General features: G+C 36.2%; 1 protein-coding gene across 3 annotated transcripts in view; it reads left to right on the forward strand.

The window, feature by feature from the left end:
• The first annotated feature begins 8,839 nt into the window (after positions 1–8,839).
• GPR149 (G protein-coupled receptor 149) overlaps positions 8,840–22,417 on the forward strand; it is a 69,582-nt gene continuing 56,004 nt past the window's right edge. Inside the window, exons 1-4 of one of the 3 annotated variants that reach the window (XM_088020921.1) lie at positions 8,840–9,682; positions 9,746–9,853; positions 10,794–10,986; positions 15,951–16,408. In XM_088020921.1, coding sequence (XP_087877047.1) covers positions 8,840–9,682; positions 9,746–9,853; positions 10,794–10,986; positions 15,951–16,408 — 1,602 coding nt within the window. Of the gene's footprint in view, positions 9,854–10,793; positions 10,987–15,950; positions 16,409–22,417 lie in introns of all 3 variants that reach the window. The other 2 variants (XM_028103056.1, XM_088020918.1) reach the window with 2 other exon arrangements.

Below are 22,417 nucleotides of genomic sequence, written 5' to 3' on the forward strand. Positions count from 1 at the left end.
CCTTGCATATGTACTTATAAAAATATGCTTTGATATATGTACAAGGATGTTCATTCAATACTATTTTTAAAGCAAAACAATCAGAAAAAGAATTTATATGTTCTTTAATAAGGAACTAATTAATTATAGCTCATATAATCAAATACAAAACAGCTATGTATAGGAATGAAATGCTGGTATGACATGATCTCCAAGGTGGTTTGACCCATGACAAAAAAAAAAAGATGTAAGTATGATTACATATGTGTATAGATTCCATTTATGTGTACACATGAAACTGCTAATAGGAATTAACTTCTGAATAGTGAGAGCATAGTTTTCTTTTGTTTTATTCAGGGTTTTTCTGTCATCACTTTACAGTTATATCTAACCCATTTTCAAGCCTAACCTTGCTAGACTGGCCATATTCCTCCAACCCCAATACCTACCACCACCAGTACCACAATGTCTTGGCCCAGATACCTCAGGTCTACTCTAAACCCCATCCCCCCAACACACACTCCTTTTCTCTTCTCTTTCATTGCACATTTGAATTTGAGCATCAAAGGGGAAATGGTATAATGTGCACAGTGACTTTGTGGTTCTGATTATGAATCGGACATGGAAGGAAAGGAAGGAGATAAATGCTTCATCACAACTATTTCCCCTTCATTGTCTACCAGAGAACCCAGAGCTGGTGATGTTTTGAAGATAACTTTCAGTTATGAAGATGAACATACCAGAAACTCATCAGTATTTATTCTAAGCTCTTATGATGCTTTTCATCTGAACTTTTAAAGTTCTTCAGGATAGGTATTATTATCCTGTCTATGAAGATAGAGGAGCTGAGCCATAGACAAGATTAAGTGGCTTGTTGAAGGATTCAAAGCAAGCCTAATGAGAGTTAGAAATCACATCCAGGTTGTTGGATGTGGCCAACAGTGACCAGAGAATCAGTATCACTTTTCACCCCTTTAGGACTATTATTTCTAAGCCCATACCATGTCTCTCTTTCATTCAAGGTTTTATATGTTCTTTATAAATAAATAAACTTTCTATTCAAATACACCCAAAACATAGCTCAGAGACACCTCTGTCCTTGTGAGTAAATAACAAAAGAGGAAAAGAAAGAAGGTCGATTTTTACCTTAGTCACTGAATTATAGTATCATCTTGAATACATGATTTTACTTGCATGCTCTAACTTCTCAGCTGTAGAGTTTGGATAAAATTTCACTACTCCTTAAGGAAGTAAGAGCTACTGAGATAATTTCTTTAAAACCCTTGGAGCTCTAGGATACTAAATGAAAAGAAACAACAGGCGGCCATCTGCATCATCCTATTTACTGAATTAGGACCTCAGAAAAGTGTGTTGCCCCAGGACATTCTCTTCTCCAGCAAACCCTCTGATCTACTGAAGCGCCCAGGATGTTTGCAAAGGCAAGAAATCTAGAGAATAGGTCAGGAAAATAAAGCACATACAGTCCTGCCTCTATAAGCGAGGGTTCTGTCTCTGGATTACCTGGATTCAAAAACTAACCCCCCTTCACTTACCAGCAGTGTGACTTTAGGTGGTTTATTTATTCTCAATGCCTCAGTTCCTTTCTTTGCCTGGAAAATGGGGCTAAAACTAATACATCATAGAATTGTGAAATTAATTAATACATGTAAATAACTTTGAAGAATGTCTAGCACATTATAAGACCTAAATAAATGTTAGCCATCATTATTGTTATTGATATTATTACTAATTACATATAATTTACATATAAATATAATGTATAATTCATTATATAATGTAATATATATTATTATATATCTTAGAATACATAAGATATGGATGTGCTCTCACAAATGACCCAAACATTTCACCAATTTGAGATTACTTTGCATTAAAATGCTCCTCTTTCAGATAAACCAAGGATTAACTTTTTTTTTCTGTAAAGGGCCAAATAATCCTTATTTTGGCTTTTGTGGTTTGCAGAGTCTCTGTCACAATTACTCAGGGTTCAATTCTGTTGTTGTAGCTTAAGAGTAACCATAAAAAAAACTTAAATGAATGGGTGTTGTTACATTCCCTTAAAACTTTACTTATAAAGACAGACCATAGTTTGCCAACCACTAAAATAAACCAAGAAATCTTTCAAAGTCATTCACTTTACTTAATGAAGTAACCTAGGACCTCAATAAGGAAAGTACTCTTCTTGCCCGAAGATATGAGATAAAACATATTTCCCATTTCCATGCCATAGATACCATCTCAAGGCAAGACAATGACACTCCTATAGGGCAGAGTGCCCAGGTGAGAAAGTAAAGCCACAGCACTGGGGCACAGAGGAGCCAATCCTAGGGAAACAAGTGGCATTCATTTTACAAAGGACTGGAAAGAGCAACCGTCTCTGAGAACATGATCAATGAAGTTTAGGGACTTAAACCTTGAGCATTTATAGATGTAGAAACTGAAAAGTTCATCTGAAAATACTAAAAAAATCTTTACTTAAGGAAGCAATGTCCCAGCACACACTGGTGTGGAACAGGAATAATGGTGGGGAGAGAAAGGGGTTGTCACATAATAATTGAGGATCTGCATAACATTGACTAATTCAAGATGAAAAGAAATCTGAACCAGACCAGAACGAAGAACTAATCTCATAGCTACTTATGAGTTTTCATCAGCTCCCTAGTGACAAGAAACTAAAAATTAATATCAGATTCCTTTGTATATCACTTAGAGTGATAGTACTTAGCCCAGGATATTATTCCATCCTTGAAATACTAAATGTTGAAATAATTTCTTTGAAACCTTGTAGCTCAAATGGACCTTGGGAAAATAAGGTACAGGGGTCCCCCTGCATTACCCACTGCATTATCAATTTAAGGCTTGTTCAATTTGTTGTGCAGGAAGACATTCTAATCATAAGCATTAAATATTTATTGTATTGAATCTCTTGGAATGAAAGGTTAATCAGAGGGGAATTTAAGGAAAAAGATAGTATGAAAAATGACTGGATCATAAGTTTCACAAGGGCAGAAAACATAACGCACACTATCTGACCTTTAGATATCAAATAGATGTTAAACGAATGAATGAACGTTTATAGTTACCATTATGTTAAGGGTAGCCAAATATTATTTGTATATATTTTTAAAGATTTATCTATTTATTTTAGAGAGAGAGTGTGCATGAATGATTGGGGGGAGGGCAGAGGGAAAGAATTTCAAGCAGACTCCTTGCTGAGTACAGAGCCCAAGGCAAGGCTGGGGCAGGGAGCCCAAATATCCCTACTCCTTATGATCCATGAGATCATGACCTGAGCCAAAACCAAGAGTTCAACGCTTAACTGACTGAGCCACCCAGGTGCCCCAGGATTTATATTTTTATTCTACAGAATGGGTTGTTATTCTCAATCCATTCAACAGCTTCACACAGTTTTACATAAAAACTCTCCTCCAAATATTATCTTTATTATATGGCTAGTGGACCTTACATAACTATCATAATCAAGGTCCTTGACTAAAATGAGTAAACACTGAGCAAGCAGCGACCCTTAATAACAAACCTTATTTCTTTCTGTAGCTAACCTACATTAGCATATTACATATAGTAACTTTCATCATTCATATACTAACATACATTAACATACATACATACTACCAAATTTTGTCTCATCCAGGGAATAGGTTTTAAAAAATCATGCAATTTTCCATTTGAGAGACCTTTGAAACAATCCCCACAAATATCAAGGGGCATTTTTGGGTTGACAGTGTATTGAGCAGGTTTCTAAAGATTACATTCATGAAGTTAGTCTCTGACTTAGAGCCACATTAAACTATGCCCTTACTTATAATTCTTAGATAATATTAAATATCGTAGGTTTCTGACAAGACATTGAAAAAGAAGAAAATAAATCATAGCATTTGGGCTCTCCTATGATGCCAAATTGCTAGTCACTTTTCTGGAAAACCATCAGCTAAAGCAGAATATGCATGTTTTTATAGAATTATATATACATATACACACAATAATATATATTATAAATTTATATGTTTATTATATTTATAAAATTTAGATTTTATTTATATATTATATATGTGTATGCATATATATTGGGTACTTTATGAGATCTTTCATTTGAGTTTTGATGATAAGTTAGTAAGAGTTTAAAGCTGGGCCAGTCTTCTAAAATGTTTTGCCTGCATAACACTATATTTCTAGAAACAAAAATATATTATACCTTCATGATTAACTTTATGATACTTTTTTAATTTAATTAACTAAATGTTTCTATTTGGTCCTGTGGTTACTTTTTTATTCCTAAAGCCCCATGTAGTGAAGGATGTTACTCTGCCATATTCAACTAGAATTTGTTATGCTGTTTTCTACTCTTTCAGGATTTTCAGATACAAATAATGTGGACATTTAGAGAAATGAATTGCCTTCAGTGCTTTGCAAAGGTATAATTACATCAAGGACTTCATAAACTAAAAGCCTAATGAAATTATTGCCATGTAATTCTCTGTTGTTTTACAGGCTGTAATGCTATATTTCGGTATATGTTTCAAAGTAATCAAAGCAGTAATGGGACTATAATAAATAAGTCTTCACTTCAACTGTTCTGGTATAATCATAATTTCTATTTAAATCAATATAAATTTACATTATTTAGTAATTTAAAGACATAATTTAATTTACATTTAATTACATTATTAAGTAATATAAAGACATAAGGCTTTATTGTGAGACAGAGGAAGGAGGTTCACTCACAGGAACTGAGTAAATTTTTTTAAGGCACGAAGGAGCCTCTTAGAACTCTTTCTTCCCGGTCTACTAAAAGTTATACTGGTTATTTGAAAGTACTGAGTGACTTCCTAATTTTTTTAAGCTCACGAGAATATTGTAAAGAAAATGAGATTATGGCTAAGGGGAGGGCTTACAACTTTCAAAAAAGTCATATATATAATATATATGTATTATATGTGTAGATGCCTAACATATGCATATATAATATATATGTATTATAAAATATAATGCCCTGGCAAAAGGTTGTTTATAAATTAACATTTTGAAAAATGAAACATTTCAAACATTCTGTCGTATATATATATATATATATATATATATATATATATATATATATATACAATGGAATATTATGCAGCCATCAAAAATGAAATCTTGCCATTTGCAACTACGTGGATGGAACTAGAGGGTATTATGCTAGGCAAAATAAGTCAGTCAGAGAAAGACAATTATCATATGATCTCACTGATAGGAGGAATTTGAAAAACAAGATAGAGGATCATAGAGGAAGGGAGGGGAAAATGAAACAAGATGTAACTGGAGAGGGAGGCAAACCATAAGAGACTCTTAATCTCAGGAAACAAACTGAGGGTTGCTGGAGTGGAGGGGGGTGGGAGGGATGGGGTGGCTGGGTGATGGACATTGGGGACGGTATGTGCTATGGTGAGCTCTGTGAATTGTGTAAGACTGATGAATCACAGACCTGTACCCCAGATACAAATAATATATTATATGTTAATTTAAAAAAATAAAAAAAAAACAACTCTATGATAATCAACATCCATTGGAAGTGTTCCCAAGCACGAGGTGCTGAAAGGGATAATTAGAAAATGTATGTCTGTTGTGATTTAGAATGCAGAGCCAGATTATGATTTTTAAATCTGGTTCCACCACTTACTGTGTGGGGGGCAATAGTATACCTAAACATATTAGGATGAGCTAGGTTACTACCCAGTAAAACTTAGCCCCCCCAAATCAGCTGACTTACACAATAACTTTTACTTCTCACTCATACAAAGCTTAAATTGGTTCACTCAGATCTCCAGGGCAGCCATGATCCTTCAGTTGGCCCAAATTCAAGGCTGCTGGAATCTTATACCATCTTCACATTTGTAAGGGCCTCCATCCCATCATAGCAGGGGCAGAGAAAGCATGGTAAATCCAGGCATCAGGTCTTACAGGTTTCCCTCTTTTATTTTATGACAATATTGATTATTGTGAAGTAGGCAGAAAAGAAAATTAAGATAAAGTTAACCTGATTTTAAAACTGTATCTAATTTTAGAACTTGAAAGGGTCTAAAAATACTCCCATCAAGCCCCCTTATCTTACAGATGTGGAAACATACACAGAAACAGAAGAAAAAGTATAATAATTTCTGCCTGAGATTTCAGAGCCAGCAATAGCAGGGTCTGAAGTTCACACTCAGAAATCCTTCCTAGCTCCCTACTGACTGCAATTCTACCACCAACCTTTGGAAGTGTGCTAACATTCTTGCCTCTTCTGTCATATCCTAGAGACCAGGGCAACAAAGTGGTTAGGTGTTTCTTTTCCAAATTTATACTAAATGGAAAACCCCAAACTGATGGTAATAATAGAGGAAATGTCTCCAGGCCTCAAATGGTATTGCAACAGCTATTATCAATTTCTACTAATTGTATTTTAACAGTGTCATCTTTATTGTCCAATTCCACTGAAAATCCAGGATTAAATAACATACTGAAAAGAATTTTTTTTTTGCTTATAGGAGGAAAGAATAGGTCTCAGAAAAGACACAGAAGAGCATACCACAGAACTTTGAAAATGATTTTAAAAAGAAAGTCCCGTTTATCATTTTGTGCTTTCTGAAGCAACATTATTTTAACATGAATTTATCCCCAGACTCTTCTAACCTACACTGCACTGCAAGGTCTATTACTATCAGTAGGGAGAACTGGAGTGCTGAGCTAGCTGGAACAGGTGGGTTTGGTTTCCATTTGCTGAGCAAAGGGGAAATAAAACAACATGTCAAGATAAGCAAAGTGCCTACTGTGTTTACTGATGGGTCTGGCTGGCAATGACTAATACAATCACTTTCCACATGAGCAGATTCAGGTTTAAAATGTAGCTTTAGTTACCTCTAAAATGAAAGGAATGATCAGAGTTCTATTACCACTTCCATTCACTTAGATCATTACTGTATCGATTTTCTCCTTTCCCTTCCCTGCTTTCCTTCAGACCCCAGCACAGTATGGGGAAAGGCACCCTCAGCTCATGAGGCTGAGTTGAGGATGAATGCTACCCTAAAGCATCCTGGGAAATGCCTGGCCAGAATGGAGACAGTTAGGGACCATGGGAACAAGCCCCAAGTGAAAAACATTATGCACTTGGGGCGCTTTCTGTTGGTTATTGTTACACTGTTTCTTTTACAGAGCAAAACTGGGATGCGCTCCATATACAAGCTGGATTTGAAACAGAGGACCCAGGCTCCTAAAAGCACGGAGGAGCTGTTTGAGTAGACTGCCAATATAACCAATCAGGATGAGTCTCCTCCAACCAATCAGGGAAGAGGCCCTTATTTTTATTTTTTATTTTTTCCTTTCCCTCATTAGTATATTGGTTCTGGGTGGGAACTTGAGAGGTAACTTTCTCTAAGCTGGGCCTCTCCTACGTTGGGGAGGCTAGAGTTAACTATTCTCTGTTGCTGGTGTGTCACCCCTCTGCTCAAGGCCCCAATAATGCCTTGCCTGTGCCTTTGATTTTGGGGTCTGGCCTTGCTTCTGTTGTCCGGCTCAAATATCTGACTCTGGTAACAGAACAACTGTTGTCTGTTACTTCTTTGCTAAGTAGCTCATCTTGCAAAACTGACAATTTTTTAATGAGTTCAGAGATTCAGTTATTGTATGCAACACCCCAAATACTCTGGTTAAAAATGTTTTTGTGGGGTAAGCTCCCTATAGACCCTACATAATGTCATCTGACTTTAACAACTAGGAAACATTATTTATTCAAGTGGCAGCTTGCTTACTGGACGACATTGATAGGAAATAGTTACATGCCTAAAGCTAGTATGGCTCTACTAAAAGATTCTGCAAAATTTTGTTTAGTGTAATGAAGACCATTATGACATTCTTATTAAGTACACTATATATTTAAAAAATAAACCTGGTACATCCTATTCTTTTAAAACTGGCACTGAGACTACTCTTCCTCTAAAGCATTGTGAATCAGAGAGGTCTAGATAAGAATAAAAGCAATCTCTTAATGGAATAGCTTAGACCTCTCAAAGATGGTATTGTCATTCACATCAAGTCTGAGCAAGTATCTGGGCTAGTTTATATGTTAAAGCCACAAAGGAAGGCTTAGCAAGGACATTGTTTCTTGCTTTGCATGAGGCAGGCTGAGAAGATGTACATCATTTTGCTCATACACTGAACTCCCCTCCCTTTTTGTTCCTGCTTCTCTCCTGCTTGGAGTTGACTCCTCCTTCCTGCAGCTCCGAGGATCACAGGCTGATTGAAGAACACAGCGGTTCGACGGGGAGCTGTGCTCAGTCTCTCTCTCTCTCTCTCTCTCTCTGTCTCTCTCTCCTTTTTGCTTGTGTGTGTCTCTCTCTGAACCCGCAAAGCTGAAACCTACCTAATAATCTTTCTGCCTTTGAATCCAGCTCTGGAACCAAATGCATCGCTTTACTGCTCTTAAAAAGTGAATAGAGTTTGATTATCTCAAGCTACAAGAAGGACATAAAAGGAGCCAGACATCATTGTTTTTCAATCTACCTGAGGAGCTTTTTGCTTTTACGCCAGAAACTTAATGGTTTCAGGAGGAAGTTTTTGGTTCGTTTTTAACTGGAATGTTGAAAAGTTTCTTATTGATGCTTTAAATGGAACCCAATTTTTAAATATGGGTTGAGTCAGATCTAAAGGAGACATGCCTGATCATTTTCTGCTGGACTGACGGGGGAACATCTAGAGGGAAACTTGGTGGGAGAGAATGAAATCTGATTTGCAACTAACAATCATGCTTTATTTTGAGAATATTTACAAACTCACTGAAAGGGAAATTAAATATTAACCAAAGACAATGTCTGGATTTTCCAGTAACTTATCAACAAATGACTCTAGCGTGTGGAAAGAAAATAATTCGACGAACCTTTTAAATCCGCCAAGAACTTCAAATATCTATCTTTTTTGCCTGACATGTTTAATGACTCTTACAGCCCTGGTGGGCAGCATTTATTCACTAGTCTCCCTGCTGAAAATGCAGAACAGAACCATTGTGTCCATGCTTGTGGCTTCCTGGTCTGGGGATGATCTCATGAGTGTCCTGTCGGTGACCATCTTCATGTTTTTGCAGTGGCCAAACGAGGACCCTGATTACTTCCAGTTTCTGTGTACCACCTCTGCCTTACTGTATTTATGCCAGGGCCTCTCAAGCAACTTGAAGGCGACTCTCCTAGTCTCCTACAACTTTTACTCGATGCGCAGGGCTGTGGGGAGCCAGGCAGCCTCCAGAAGATCCGGCCAGGTGCTCGGCGTGGTGCTGACCGTGTGGGCAGCCAGTCTGCTGCTCTCCGCGCTCCCGCTGTGCGGCTGGGGCACCTTCGTGCGCACGCCTTGGGGTTGTCTGGCGGACTGCTCCAGCTCCTACGTGCTGCTCCTCTTCGTTGTGTACACTTCGGCTTTCGGACTCCTCGCTGGCCTCTCGGTTCCTCTCACTCACCAGTTATTGTGTTCGGTGGAGCCGCCGAGACTCCACGCCAACTACCAGGAAATTTCCCGCGGAGCTTCCACTCCTGGGACCCCTCCAAGCAGTGGGAGAGTGCTTTCCTTGTCCCCAGATGATGCTCCCGGCCCTGCGCTTCCGTGTTCTGGGGGATGCTCTCTGAGCTCCGACACTGTATTTGGACCGGGTCCACCAGTGAGGGCACGGCCCGAGCAGAGGCCGGAACACGAGGCTGCCGCTGTGGTTGGAGCCTGGAGGCGGGAGAACCGGGGGACTCTCTATGGCACCAGGAGCTTCACCGTGAGCGTAGCGCAGAAGCGCTTCTCTTTGATCCTAGCGCTGGCAAAAGTCATCCTTTGGCTGCCCATGATGGTAAAAGTGCAGTTGCTCAAGCGCGCGGGTGTGTGTACCAGACAGTGTGAATGCGTGTTGGGACTAGCGTCCCTGGTTGGGAGAGTCCCCAAGAGACGCGCAGTTAAGTCCGTTTCCAACTGTGGCTCGCTCGGTTTTAGAGACGCACTTGGGAGGAAGGCAGCTCACGGGTAGAGCTGGCTGGCTGCGAAGCCTTTGCTACTAAGTGCTTCTCGTTTCAAAATTGGAGAGGGGGGCAGGGAGCGCTTTGGGGCGCGGAAGACGGTTTTCCTAGATCTATGGCGGCCAAGGGTGTTCTCGTCTCTTGTAGCAATATCTGGGAATATTCAGAAAAGAAGGGAGGTAGTAAAAGGGTTTCCTAACCACCCCCACCCCTCAATCCTCTGTCATCCCTTTCTCTCCACTCCATTTCTGCCGAGTAAGGTCTCCGCCTATCCTCAGCAGGGAGAGAGATTGGAGAGGCACGATCAGAAGTCGAAAGAGAAGATAGGGGGCCAAATAGGCTTTTTGTTCAAGCCTTCAAGAGGGAGGCCAGTTTTGACTTGGGAAGGTGGCGCCCTGCTGTGACAAGCAGGCTGGGGGCGGGGGGGGGGGGGTCCAGGGATGTGACAAAAGCCATCTGGAGAACCAGGTGCAGGTTTCCAGTTTGCCTGCCTGTTTTCCTGGTAGCATCCCCAGCATTGTAAATTGTGCTTCCAAAAGAGACCTGAAGTGGTAGGGGGCACAGACCAGGCACCCAGAAGTGGAAACCACCCTGTGGTCTAAATCATCAGGGCTCATCCCAAGGGATCTCAGTGGTGCATCACCAAAACAGGGCTTCTGGCTCTCAGGCATGAAGGGAGCCTGGAGAAAGTGGGGTGGGGCAGCATGCTTGGGGGAAAGCCTTCGCAAAGTGGACAATTGTATCCTGGGATAGGTCTGAAGCTCTTTGCCTTTGCAGATCCACATGATGGTTCAGTACGTGGTGGGGTTTCAGAGCCCTCCCTTCGAGACACTCAGCTTTCTACTAACCCTGCTGGCCACCACTGTAACCCCAGTGTTTGTCTTGTCCAAACGCTGGACCCACTTGCCCTGTGGCTGCATCATCAACTGTAAGCAGAACGCATATACAGTGGCATCTGATGGGGAAAAACGTAAGTCCTTGACAGTGTGGAGATTGGGAGCAATAAGCATACAGTCAAACACAGAAAAGTGGTCTGTTGAGAAGTCGTCTGAGTAGGGAATGACGAATCCAAGGACAAATATAAATGGTAAATAAAGGGAAAAAATTATAATGTGAAACAATTCTTAGCACAGTGTTGGGGTAAGTTTTAAAGGAGACAGGTTTAAAACAACTCTGTGAAGTGCTTGCACACTGAATAATTATTTTAGGGAAGAAAGGGATAGACAGAATTTATTCAACACAGCATGAAGTCAAAAAGGCCCTTAGATGCTTAGATATCCACCTTAGTTCTTAGCCCAGAGTAGAACATCAATTCCCTTCCCAAGTCTATATAAGAAGCCTACATCTGAAAAGAGATTAACTCTTTGAAAAGTTAAAACACATTATATAATAGCCCATTATTTTTTTTATTATGTTATGTTAATCACCATACATTACATCATTCATTGTTGATGTAGTGTTCCATGATTCATTGTTTGCAAGCCCATTATAACTTAATGGAACAGAATTTTTATTATTTTCCTTCTTGTATACTTCCAGGGTTTTGGAAAGTTTTCAAAGTAGAGTGCCTGAAAACAGTTCAAAAGCAAATTTTAAGGGGGGCCTGGCTGGCTTAGTTGGTAGAGCATGTGACTCTTGATCTCAGGGTCTTGAATTTCAGCTCCACATGGGGTGTAGAGATTACTTAAAAATAAAATCTTAAAAAAAAGGACAAGAGGAAAACAAGTTTTAAGTGCATGCCTGTACTTTCAGAAAACACAAAAAACTCTCAGTTTCAGAAGGGAAAAGGTGGAGTATTTGTCCATCTATGTTCATGTATGAATATAGCCATCCTAGTTACATTAAACAGACAACAATAACAACAAAAAACTATATTCTAAAGAGTATACCTAGAATGGGAGTGGGGTCAGTTATAAAACTCTCTAGAATGTGATTGTTCCCATACTGAGACAGGAAAAGTTGAGGAATGACCTTTGTATTTTGACTCTGCCAGGAAGAAAAAGGATATTAGTTTGTCATTCCAGACAAAAGATAGGATGTTCTACCATTTAATGTCTAAAAAATGTATTAGTGTATGCTGAATTAACTGTTTCATTAATTGTTCTTTGCTCAGAAGAAGCAAGTATATTATTCTTTAATAGAGAAAAAAGGTAAACAAAATAGTTCATCTCAGACTATTTCAAAAGTATAGAAACTGGAGAATATGAAAGTATATTCTGCAATCAATTCTACAACAGGATTATTTTATAAACATCAATTAATCATGAACTGGTCATTTTCCATGTATTGATGACATTTAAAATTTAATATGTCTAGGTATTTTTCAAATGACCAGGAGATTTCTTTAGTTTTAAGGATGCCATAAAGTTTTATTGTTAAAATTCATCTATTTCTTTAAAATAAAATAACCATGGAACTTATATAACAATTATGTGCTTCTGGAGATTTAATATCTAGAACAACAAGTGACACAGAAAATTAATAATAAATCCTTCGGGCCACATAGAACATATATAAAAATCATTTACAAGCCTGGAAGTTCTAACATTCTATCAAATGTTAACATTTTGCCACCGAATTAGTAAGCCAGAATTATCTTATAGTATTTAAGATTGTGAGAGAGACAATGAAAGTCCAATGTCAGAGAAAATGAAAAGTTTCAGTGAAGTGACATAGGGCAGTCATTTTTAAGAGGTAAAGGATACCTATTATTAGAGTTGAAAACAAAGCAATGCAACAGACCTATCACTGCAAATGGTCTAGGAAGTATTCTATCTTGTACTGCACAAGATGGAAGAGCCTATGGCAGGCTGACAGAATCAATAATTACATTAATATCTCACATTTGAAGTTAAAATCATGCCTTTCGAGTTCAAAATAATATTTTTCCTCTAAAATTACCATCGCTCTTATTTGTATTTAAAATTTCAGGGAAGAAATTCCCTGAAAAACATAGGTTTATAAAAAGAGGCATGGCTTCAAAAATCAAACATTGTGAGTACATTAGTTTAAAATGCTTGTAGTCCAAATGGCTCCATTCTCTTTTATGATCCCAGGTTCTGCCATAGGGAAATTCTGAGAACAAGAATGATGTATTTTCACTGTCTGAGAGAGAACACATCCTATATTTTCCTATTGCTAGGATGACACCAGAACAGAATTTCAAAATCCCAAAAATGTTCATCCTCAGGTAGGCAAGTGCCTGATCAGGTGCCTTGATTCTTTGGGAATATGGCTTCAGTTTTACATTTAGGCTTTTTCTCTTTAACAAACTAAGATTCCCCCTTTTACATTCTTTACAAGGGAACTCCAGAAACAAGGAAGCTTCCTAACTCATATCTGCCATAGGTTCATTTTGCAGATGTAAATATAATTCTACATCTCAGCCTTAGTGAATGGAAATGAAGAGACATGCAATCAAAAAATGCATGTCAGTAATGGGCAATAAATTGCAGATTAATAATTCTCTCCTGTTTCCAACATTAACCTGTATTACTAGTGTCTCAAAACAAAAGTATTTAAAATAAATGATTTTAACACAGAGGTCTCAGGTGGAAGACATATGGGAAGGATATGGTTTTCACACTCATTTTGTTTGCATGAGATGATGTTTTCTTTTTTAATTAAATAAACAGTTAAAATATTTTCAATAAAATCAGATACTGTTTTTATTTTAAATAAAATCAAAGTATCTGCTAAGTGACGTATTACTCTGAAGAATTATTTATTTTTATAAGCTGATATAATTACTTATGTTTAAAATTGCAATTAGTGAGATATGGTTAAAAGCAAAAGACTAAAGCTAATTCATGTTTCATCCAGGGTTTAGCTTTTCAGAACAAATACATTACATTTATTTATTTATTTTTTGCAAGTATAGTGTAGACTTCAAAAGATCCTGACTGTGTTCTGACAGTCTTTAAGTTTCTGGTAAGTTATTAGTCAAACATTGTCAATTGTTATATTGTTATAACCTATTATCTCCATTAGTTCCCTCAGTCAGAATGTACTTTTAGTTCTCTCATGGGTCTAATTATCAGTAAACCAATTTCACATACAGGTTAGCAACTCGAATTCTGGAATCAGTTGGCTTTTAAGTTCAAATCTCTTTACCAGTTAAGTAATCTTAAGTAGGTTTCCTCTACCAGTCTGTTTTCTCAACTGTAAAATAGAATCAATACACCTTTTATTATGTAGGGTTGTTGCTATGTTAAATGACATGACCTATGTGTATAACTTAGCCCTGGAGTTCTCTGCTTCTCCATGGTGTCCAACACAATTGCACTTCCTTCTCAGAGCCTACCTCAGACTACCTCTTGCACTTCATGACATGGAAGCAGATTCTCCATTGATAGTCTACACACTCCTTCGAAAACATTACTCACTTTTGCTTTACATATTTCATAATCATAATACACAGCTAATAAAATACATTGTCACAGACATCAATTTTATTGTGTTATATGATAAAATTGGGATTTATGAGTTTTTGTTTGCTTTACTGTCCTTGAATTGACAATTTGCCATTTTTTTAGTTCCTTCAGCTTCCACACCACTGAAGGAAGTTAAAAATCCCAACTTAATTTTACTGGACTATATTACCAGAAAAAGTAAATAGAACTATACATAAAAGTATACAGAATATTAACATGTTTCTACTTTTCCAATTTCTTTGGACAGAAATTCTTGTTTGTGTTCTGGTTCGAACAATGACTATTTTGGCTCAAATAATTAATGATACCTATAAGTTCTATTTTCAGTCAGCAGAATTGCTTTGTAAATCTTCAGTTCTGGGAAAATTTCAGTAATAGAATCAGCATGTGAATGGCACTAGGATATATTGTAAAATGAATCAAATTTTATCTGTTATTCCCATAGAAATTTTATAATTTTTCATAGATTTTTCCACCAAGGATAGCTAAATGTCTGGTATAATACATAGAGCTATCCAAGAAGAAAAATACGTTGAAATGAGCCGTGTTTTGAAAGATGAAAACCAAAACATTAAATTGCATTTTGTCTATCACCTTGATGTAACTTCATTCTTAATATATAAAATAATCTAGTATTTAATGACATTCACACATAAAAATTATATCATTTTGTTTCACATTCTCACTTGTTATTCTTCTAAGACTTTGTACCATATCTACCAACTAGTAGTACTATATTAGCATTACAGTAGCATTACAGTTTGCTTGGCTTAAACCATAAAGTTTTATGCATTCCTGCTATTTTCATCTTGTAATTAATCAGATTTAGAGACATGCTGTAAAGTGCTTTAGATCAGAGAAATATAAATCTATTCACTATTTTTTACAATTAATTCCAAATTTATTTGTATCAGAAATGAAAATGTTATTTTAAGAAGTTTAAAAACTATTGCAACATTTCCTAATTTTTAATGTATGCATTTATAAACATAAATGTCAGGAGTGGCATACTTCAAATATTTAACACAGTCATAACTGTTGGTGATATTGTCAGCTGTCAGCTGAATAACTTATATAATATTAAGACCGTCTTAATAACTTCTAGCAAAATAAAATTTATAAACAATATCTTTTATCCCCAAATAAAGAAATGTACAGATAACTTGTAGACTGAAAAAGCTAAAACTAAAATGAATATATGTGAGAATTTTTGAATTTATGGTTAAATTTTTGTTCATTAAACTGCTTAAAAGACTGCAGAGTTCTTGGAATTGTATGTATTTTAAGCCCCTCATTGTACAAGTGAGAAAAGTTAGGCCCAGAGTGATAAAACACCTTGAATTGATAAGGTATAATTGCTTTGCATAATTGACAGGAAATGAAGATAGTTTTTAAATTCTTAGTTATCAGTTTGACTGCACTTTCCTATTTTTGTTCACCATATATATCTAATTGTTGTTTATATCTACCTTCCTAACCATGGAACTTTGTTTTTACTTAGCCAAGAGGAGAGGCTTTGAATTCAGTCTATCGTTCCAACGGAGTTATGGGATTTATAAAATAGCACGTGAAGATTACTATGATGATGATGAAAATTCTACATCCTATCACAATCTCATGAATTCTGAATGCAAAACTACAAAGGACTCTCAGAGAGACACTTGTAATATCTTCAATGCCATAAAAGTGGAAATCAGCACCGCATCCTCTCGGGACAGTTCCATACTAAAAGGGATCAACAAATACACAAATACTGATATTACAGAGACTAAGCAGGAGTGCCACAGTGAAAAGTGCGCTGATCCACTGCTTTCTGAAAAAACAGGAGATGTTATTAACTATGAAGAAACCACCTTTTTGGAAGGGCCAGAAAGAAGACTTTCTCATGAGGAGAGTCAGAAACCAGACCTTTCAGACTGGGAATGGTGTAGAAGTAAATCTGAAAGAACCCCTCGTCAGGTACAGTAAAGGTTGTTCTTTCTGTGAAATTAAAAGTGAGACCAAATATGATAGGCATGAAAAAAATGATCAGCTGTTTATTTCATTCAATCAAATCCAAGGTTAATTTCATTGCTTTGATTTATTTCCATAATATTAAATTTTATTTCAAGGTGTTCTTTGAGGGACTTTAACATTTTTTAAATTACACATTTTCATTCAAAATCTGTATGTTTTGGGATTGGCAGAGTTAAACAGGTTCTTTGAAAAGGCTGGAGCTTTCTAATTTAATGTCAAGTAATCTGTCTAAATTCAGACTAGACTCTCAGAAATTGTTTCAAATTAGTTAACTTGTAAGTTTTATTTTTCCCTCTCCCACCCAAAAAGTATTATTCCACACATGCCCAAGGGAAGTTTTCTTTATAAAGGCAAATATTTATACAGCTAGTGGTGGGGAGGGTAGTCCTGCTGCAACTATACTAGACAGCTTGCCTATTAGTCTTGCTAGAACTAGTCCCTCCAGTACTTAGCAGGGAAAAAAAAGAGCTATTCCAGAATATACCCAAGTGAGCCTTTGTAAGCTCTGCTAAATGTCCTATCCCTTTAAGGATAGAAGAATGGCTTTATGTTTTATAAAACTGAAAGAATTTGCACCTTAATTTTGTCCCATTTTCTCCTAGGTTCCAGCCTGCCTAGAATGATGAGGAATACTTCTTATTTTGTTGAAACTGTAGTGTAATATTGATGTGAGATTGTTCTTTACTCCAAACTCTCATATCTGGCAATTAAAATTGCCCTTGCTTCCCACACTACTGAGTACTAGGGGGAGGAGCCTTTTTCTGCAAGATTCAATGGAAATCAAAGTCCACTTGTCAATACAAAAACATAATTCCAGAAATATGTGCAAGGAATAATACATTCATTGATCAAAACATGACCACATATCACCAAATATGAATGTGGGCAGAATACTTTGTGACTTCTTTTATTCTCAGTGATAATTAAAGCTACTAGTCTTAGTCTAATATCACCATTTAAAAAGTAAGTTGGATAGGGGCACCTGGGTGGCTCAGTTGGTTAAGTGTCTGCCTTTGGCTCAGGTCATGATCTGAGGGTCCTGGGATTGAGCCTCACCCATAATGGTACCCCAGCTAAGAGGAAAATCCCTACAGTTCCATCATCAATTTATTCCTGAATAATCTAAACCTCCTGGTTTTCTTGCACTTAAAAATTGTTAGGTAATATTCATGACAAAATGGTGTGGGTATGTGTGTGTGTGTGTGTGTGTGTGTGTGTGTGTGTGTGTGTGTGTGTATGTACGCATCCCGATAACCTGCAGATACCTTGGTGTGCTATTTCTCTGTCCCATCCCCATGCTTACCCCTTAGGGATTACAGCTATCCTGAATATTGCTCATGCTTTTTGTTTAATTGCTTTATCACAAGTGAGTGCATTTCTAACACAATATATTATTTAGCTTTGCTTATTTTGAACTTTCTAAAGATGGTGTCATACTGTACCTAATCTTCTGGGACTTGCCTTTTTCCCCACTCGACATTTTTTTAATGTATTTTGTCAAAACATTGGAAATTATCATCTAAAATATCACAACTTATAGCCCTCATTTAAAAGTTTGATTATAGTTTGGAGAGTATAATCAATTAACTACCCTAGAAACTTATGAAAGGATCAGACACTTTATACTGTATTATGAGCATAATCTATATGTAGATTTTATAAATCAAAAAAGAAAATGATATATAGAAGGCACAAAATTTTGATCAATCTAAATCAAATACCAATCTATACCTTTCAACTACAAGGATTTGCTTAAGTATTAATATTTTAATATCTGTGAAGAACAAGTAGTTCGGGAAATTGATCTAAAATGGTGCTTGTGAAAAAATGATTAGTGAAAAAATAGAGAACATTCAGGAAAGATAAAATTTCTATTTTCAGAGACTAACTGAAATTAAATGAAATACTATTATAAATGTTCAAACAGCAGTAAGAAATCCTTAAATTATAGGCTGATGTTATTGATATGACTTGCCTTTAACAAAATTGCCTCCAAACTTGAAGGTTCACACGTAACCCAAATACATTTAGGGTTGAAAAGCTTATGAAAACTCTTCCATGGCCAAAGACAGGTTTTCCTCTGTAACCTATTCTTCACCAGCAGATATTTCATGGGAGTAGATGGTGACTTAGAAAGCACTTTCATTTCATCCTTTTCTCCCAGGTACCTTTTTTGCTCTGAAAGCAATGTTAACTTATGTATCTTAAAATGATACACTAAACTTCAGTGGACACTACAGTAAGTTTATAAAAATACTATCTCTTCTGATTTTCTATGTCAAATATTTAGGCTCTATCTATCAGTTCATATTAATTGCTCTACAATTTATAGTGTGTATTCTTTGTTCTTCGGGTTAAAAAAAAGCAGGTTTGATTTAAAATAAATATAGTGAGGCTTATTTTGACAATATACATTGCTTAATTTTTTATTAGAGTTTATGTTAGTAAACAAATTCTCAGTGTATTTTGTTGGAAATCCTGGAAGAAGTGAAAGCATCAGATCAAGGTTAAGGTGTAAAAAAGCTGGTCATAGAATGGCTTCAGTAGGTTTAAATGTGGGATCCAATAAAATTTATCAATTGCAAGTGGTTGTAAGACTGAAATTTAGTGTTAAACTTAACCACACAATTACTTCATTTTGGATCCCTAGTAGGTAGAATCCTAAGAAGTTCACTTTTAAAATATTCATAAAAAATAGAAATGTCAGAGCTCTTCAGTTACAAAGTTTTAATATGGTAGCCGTAAGTGTGACTGTCCCTCAAATGAAATAACGATTTTCCAGAACCTAAAAGTTTTGTCATCTATGAATAAAGAAAATTGGACTTATAAAATAATTTGGCGGCTTGTGGGTGATCACTCTAATTTTCTCTTCTAATATAAAGCCCATCAATGAATTCCATTTTCTTTTCTTTTCTTTTAATGTGTTATCTTAAAGCTCTAGAAACTCATTTGATATAATAAATCAGAAACAAAGATATGCTGTAACTATGCCCCTTAATCCCTTTTATAATCCTATCATCAAAGCATCTGAAAGGTGAAAGGTCCTCCACTATGCCAGTAGAATACAGAAAAACAGAGTCTGAAACAATCCTTCTCAAATGAGAGACCAAGCAGGGGAAAGTGATTACATTTGAATTAGCTACACAAACCACTTAGCATAAGGATGAATAAATAAACAAGAACTAACTTTAAAGTCACCTGAGCATCAAAGAAATTTTATTCTCATTTTAAGAAAAATGTTTTAACTATCTAAAAATAGTTTTACAAAGCAAAGTTGTGTTTGCTAACAGAGTGAAGCAGCAACATTGGTTTCTATAACTTTTAAGTATTATTATTTCTTTAAATAATTTTCATTAAAAACTGTGGAAACCAAGTCAAACTAGATTATTTTGGGTTCTTTACATTAGAGCTTCTCAAATTTTACCCTACAAATAAGTCAAATGGAGATCTTGTTAAAAGGTAGATTGTGACTGAGTAAATCTAAGGTGGGCTCCAAGATTCTGCATTTCTGACAAACTCCTAGCTAACTCTGATAAAAATAAAAAGTCCCATCCCAGATCTATAGAGTAAAAATCCCCAGTTGGTTCAAAAGCACATTAAAATTTAAGAAGTACTGCATTAGTATCTAATCCCTGGGAGATAAATACTAGTTTAAAGGGCAGGGCAAATTAATTCCTTCCATTTAATATATGCCTCATAAAGTAAAATAAGACTAGAAGAAAATACTCCAATACAATAGTCTCCCCTTATCTGTGGGGGATATGTTCCAAGACCCCCAGTGGAAGCCTGAAACTGCAGATAGCACAGACCCTACATATACTATGTTTTTTTCCCCATACAAACATACCTAGATACAGTCTAATTTATAAATGAGGCACAGTAAAAGATTAATAATAATAACTACAATGACAGTAATACACTGTAATAAAAGTTATGTGAGTGTGGTCACTCTCTCAATTTCAAAATATCTTATTGTACTATACTCCCCCTTATTGTGACGATGTGAGATGATAAAATGTTATATGATGAGATGAAATGAGGTGAGTGACATAGGCAGTGTGATGCAGCATTAGGCTACCACTAACCTTCTGATGCTATCTCAGGAGGATTATCTGCTTCTAGACTGTGGTTGACTGTGGGTAACTGAAACCACAGAAAAGTGATACCTGGATAAGTGAGGGAGCTACCTGTACATATTATCTCTTACCTCTCCTAAAAACAGTGCATCTTCTCTTCATTTTTTAAAAAAATAGACTATTAAAAATTAAATCAGGCATAAAATATTAGTGTTTCCTGTGACATTGTTAACTTAATAACTGTAAATGCTTAAACCTATTCTCTGAGTAATTTTTGACATTTTACTGAAGTGACCGTAGGAGAAAAATTCACTTATCACCTTCTATTTGTAGCCTGAAGGCAGTCATTCTAACACAAATGACTGTCTGGAGTATACATATTTTATATTTAGCTATATCTATTTGTTAGAGTGGTTAGTTCATTACTCACTGTTACACTTTCTTTTTTTATAAACATTTATAACTTCTATTGTTTTGTGATTATAAAGTAATATAATTATTGTAGAAAATTTAGAAATTGCTGATAAGCAAAGAAAAAACACCCAATTCCAACTACCCAAAGTTAACCACTATTTACATTTTATCATATAAAACTTGTTTCTTTCTCATGCATATATTCTTTTTGTTTTAAAGATTTTATTTATTTATTTGAGAGAGAGAGAATGAGAGATAGAGAGCACGAGAGGGAAGAGGGTCAGAGGGAGAAGCAGACTCCCTGCTGAGCAGGGAGCCCAATGCGGGACTCGATCCTGGGACTCCAGGATCATGACCTAAGCCGAAGGCAGTTGCTTAACCAACTGAGCCACCCAGGTGCCCCCTCATGCATATATTCTTATTTTTGACAAAAACAGGATCACATTGCATATACTCTTTTGGAATCCGCTTTTCTTTGTATAAGAGTATAATTTCCACCTGCTTTAAATTGTTCAAGCACTTTTTGAGATTATCTGGTACAGTTTAGAATGGCTGTTTGGAGTTCAGCTGAAAACTCATCCATAAATGTAAATTTGTTCTCAAGTACTTCAAGTCTTGATAGTTGAAGCTAAGGGGGTTTCCTTGTAAACTACTTCAAATATTTCATAACAAATGTGTAATCCTCACAGCATGTATCACTTGCTTAAATGAAGTAAAACTGAGCTGTTTAATTGTTGACTTTCTACAAATTCAAGGGGATTGCCATTGGATCAAAGCTTGTGTGGAATTTTATAATTCACATTTTAAGCTAAGAATTTTGTTAACATTCTCAAAAACACCTCGTGGTTTAAGGAGACCTTAAAAGGTTATGTACTGGAACTTCCCATTTATGGCTTGAATCTCTTCTACGACCTCCTTGTGGTCGTAGTGGTTGAGTGGTTATCCCTTACTTGAACTCAAATGCCTGGAAATTCACTACACTTTTCAAACTTTTTATTGTGAACTAATTTTAGACTTACAAAACAGTTTCAAAAATGGTACAGAGAGTTTTAATGTATCCTTCATTCAGCTTCCACTAATGTTAACATGTTATATGACAATAATGTAATTATCAGGAAATTAATAATTGATTTATAGGCGTTATTTCAGTTTTGCCAGTTGTCCTGCTTATGTTCACTTTTTGATCCAGAATCTAATCCCAGATGCCATATTGCATCTTTTGCTATTACTCCTCAGTCTCTTCCAATCTATAGCAGTTCTTCAGTCTTTTCTTCTATGACTTTGGCACTTTTGAACTGGCTAGTTTGTTTTGTTTCTGGAATATCCTTCAATTGTGTTATGTTTTCTATTGATTCAATTGAAGTTATGCATTTTTGGCAAAAATATCACAGAAGTGATGCTTGCCCTTCCCAGCTCATCAGATCAAGAGGTACATGATGTTGATATGTCTTATGATGGTGAT

This window comes from Eumetopias jubatus, unplaced genomic scaffold (assembly GCF_037043125.1).
Source record: "Eumetopias jubatus isolate StellerSeaLion01/CBP00866 unplaced genomic scaffold, mEumJub1_p1.0 scaffold_1, whole genome shotgun sequence".
In the NCBI taxonomy this organism is placed as follows: Eukaryota; Metazoa; Chordata; class Mammalia; order Carnivora; family Otariidae; genus Eumetopias; species Eumetopias jubatus.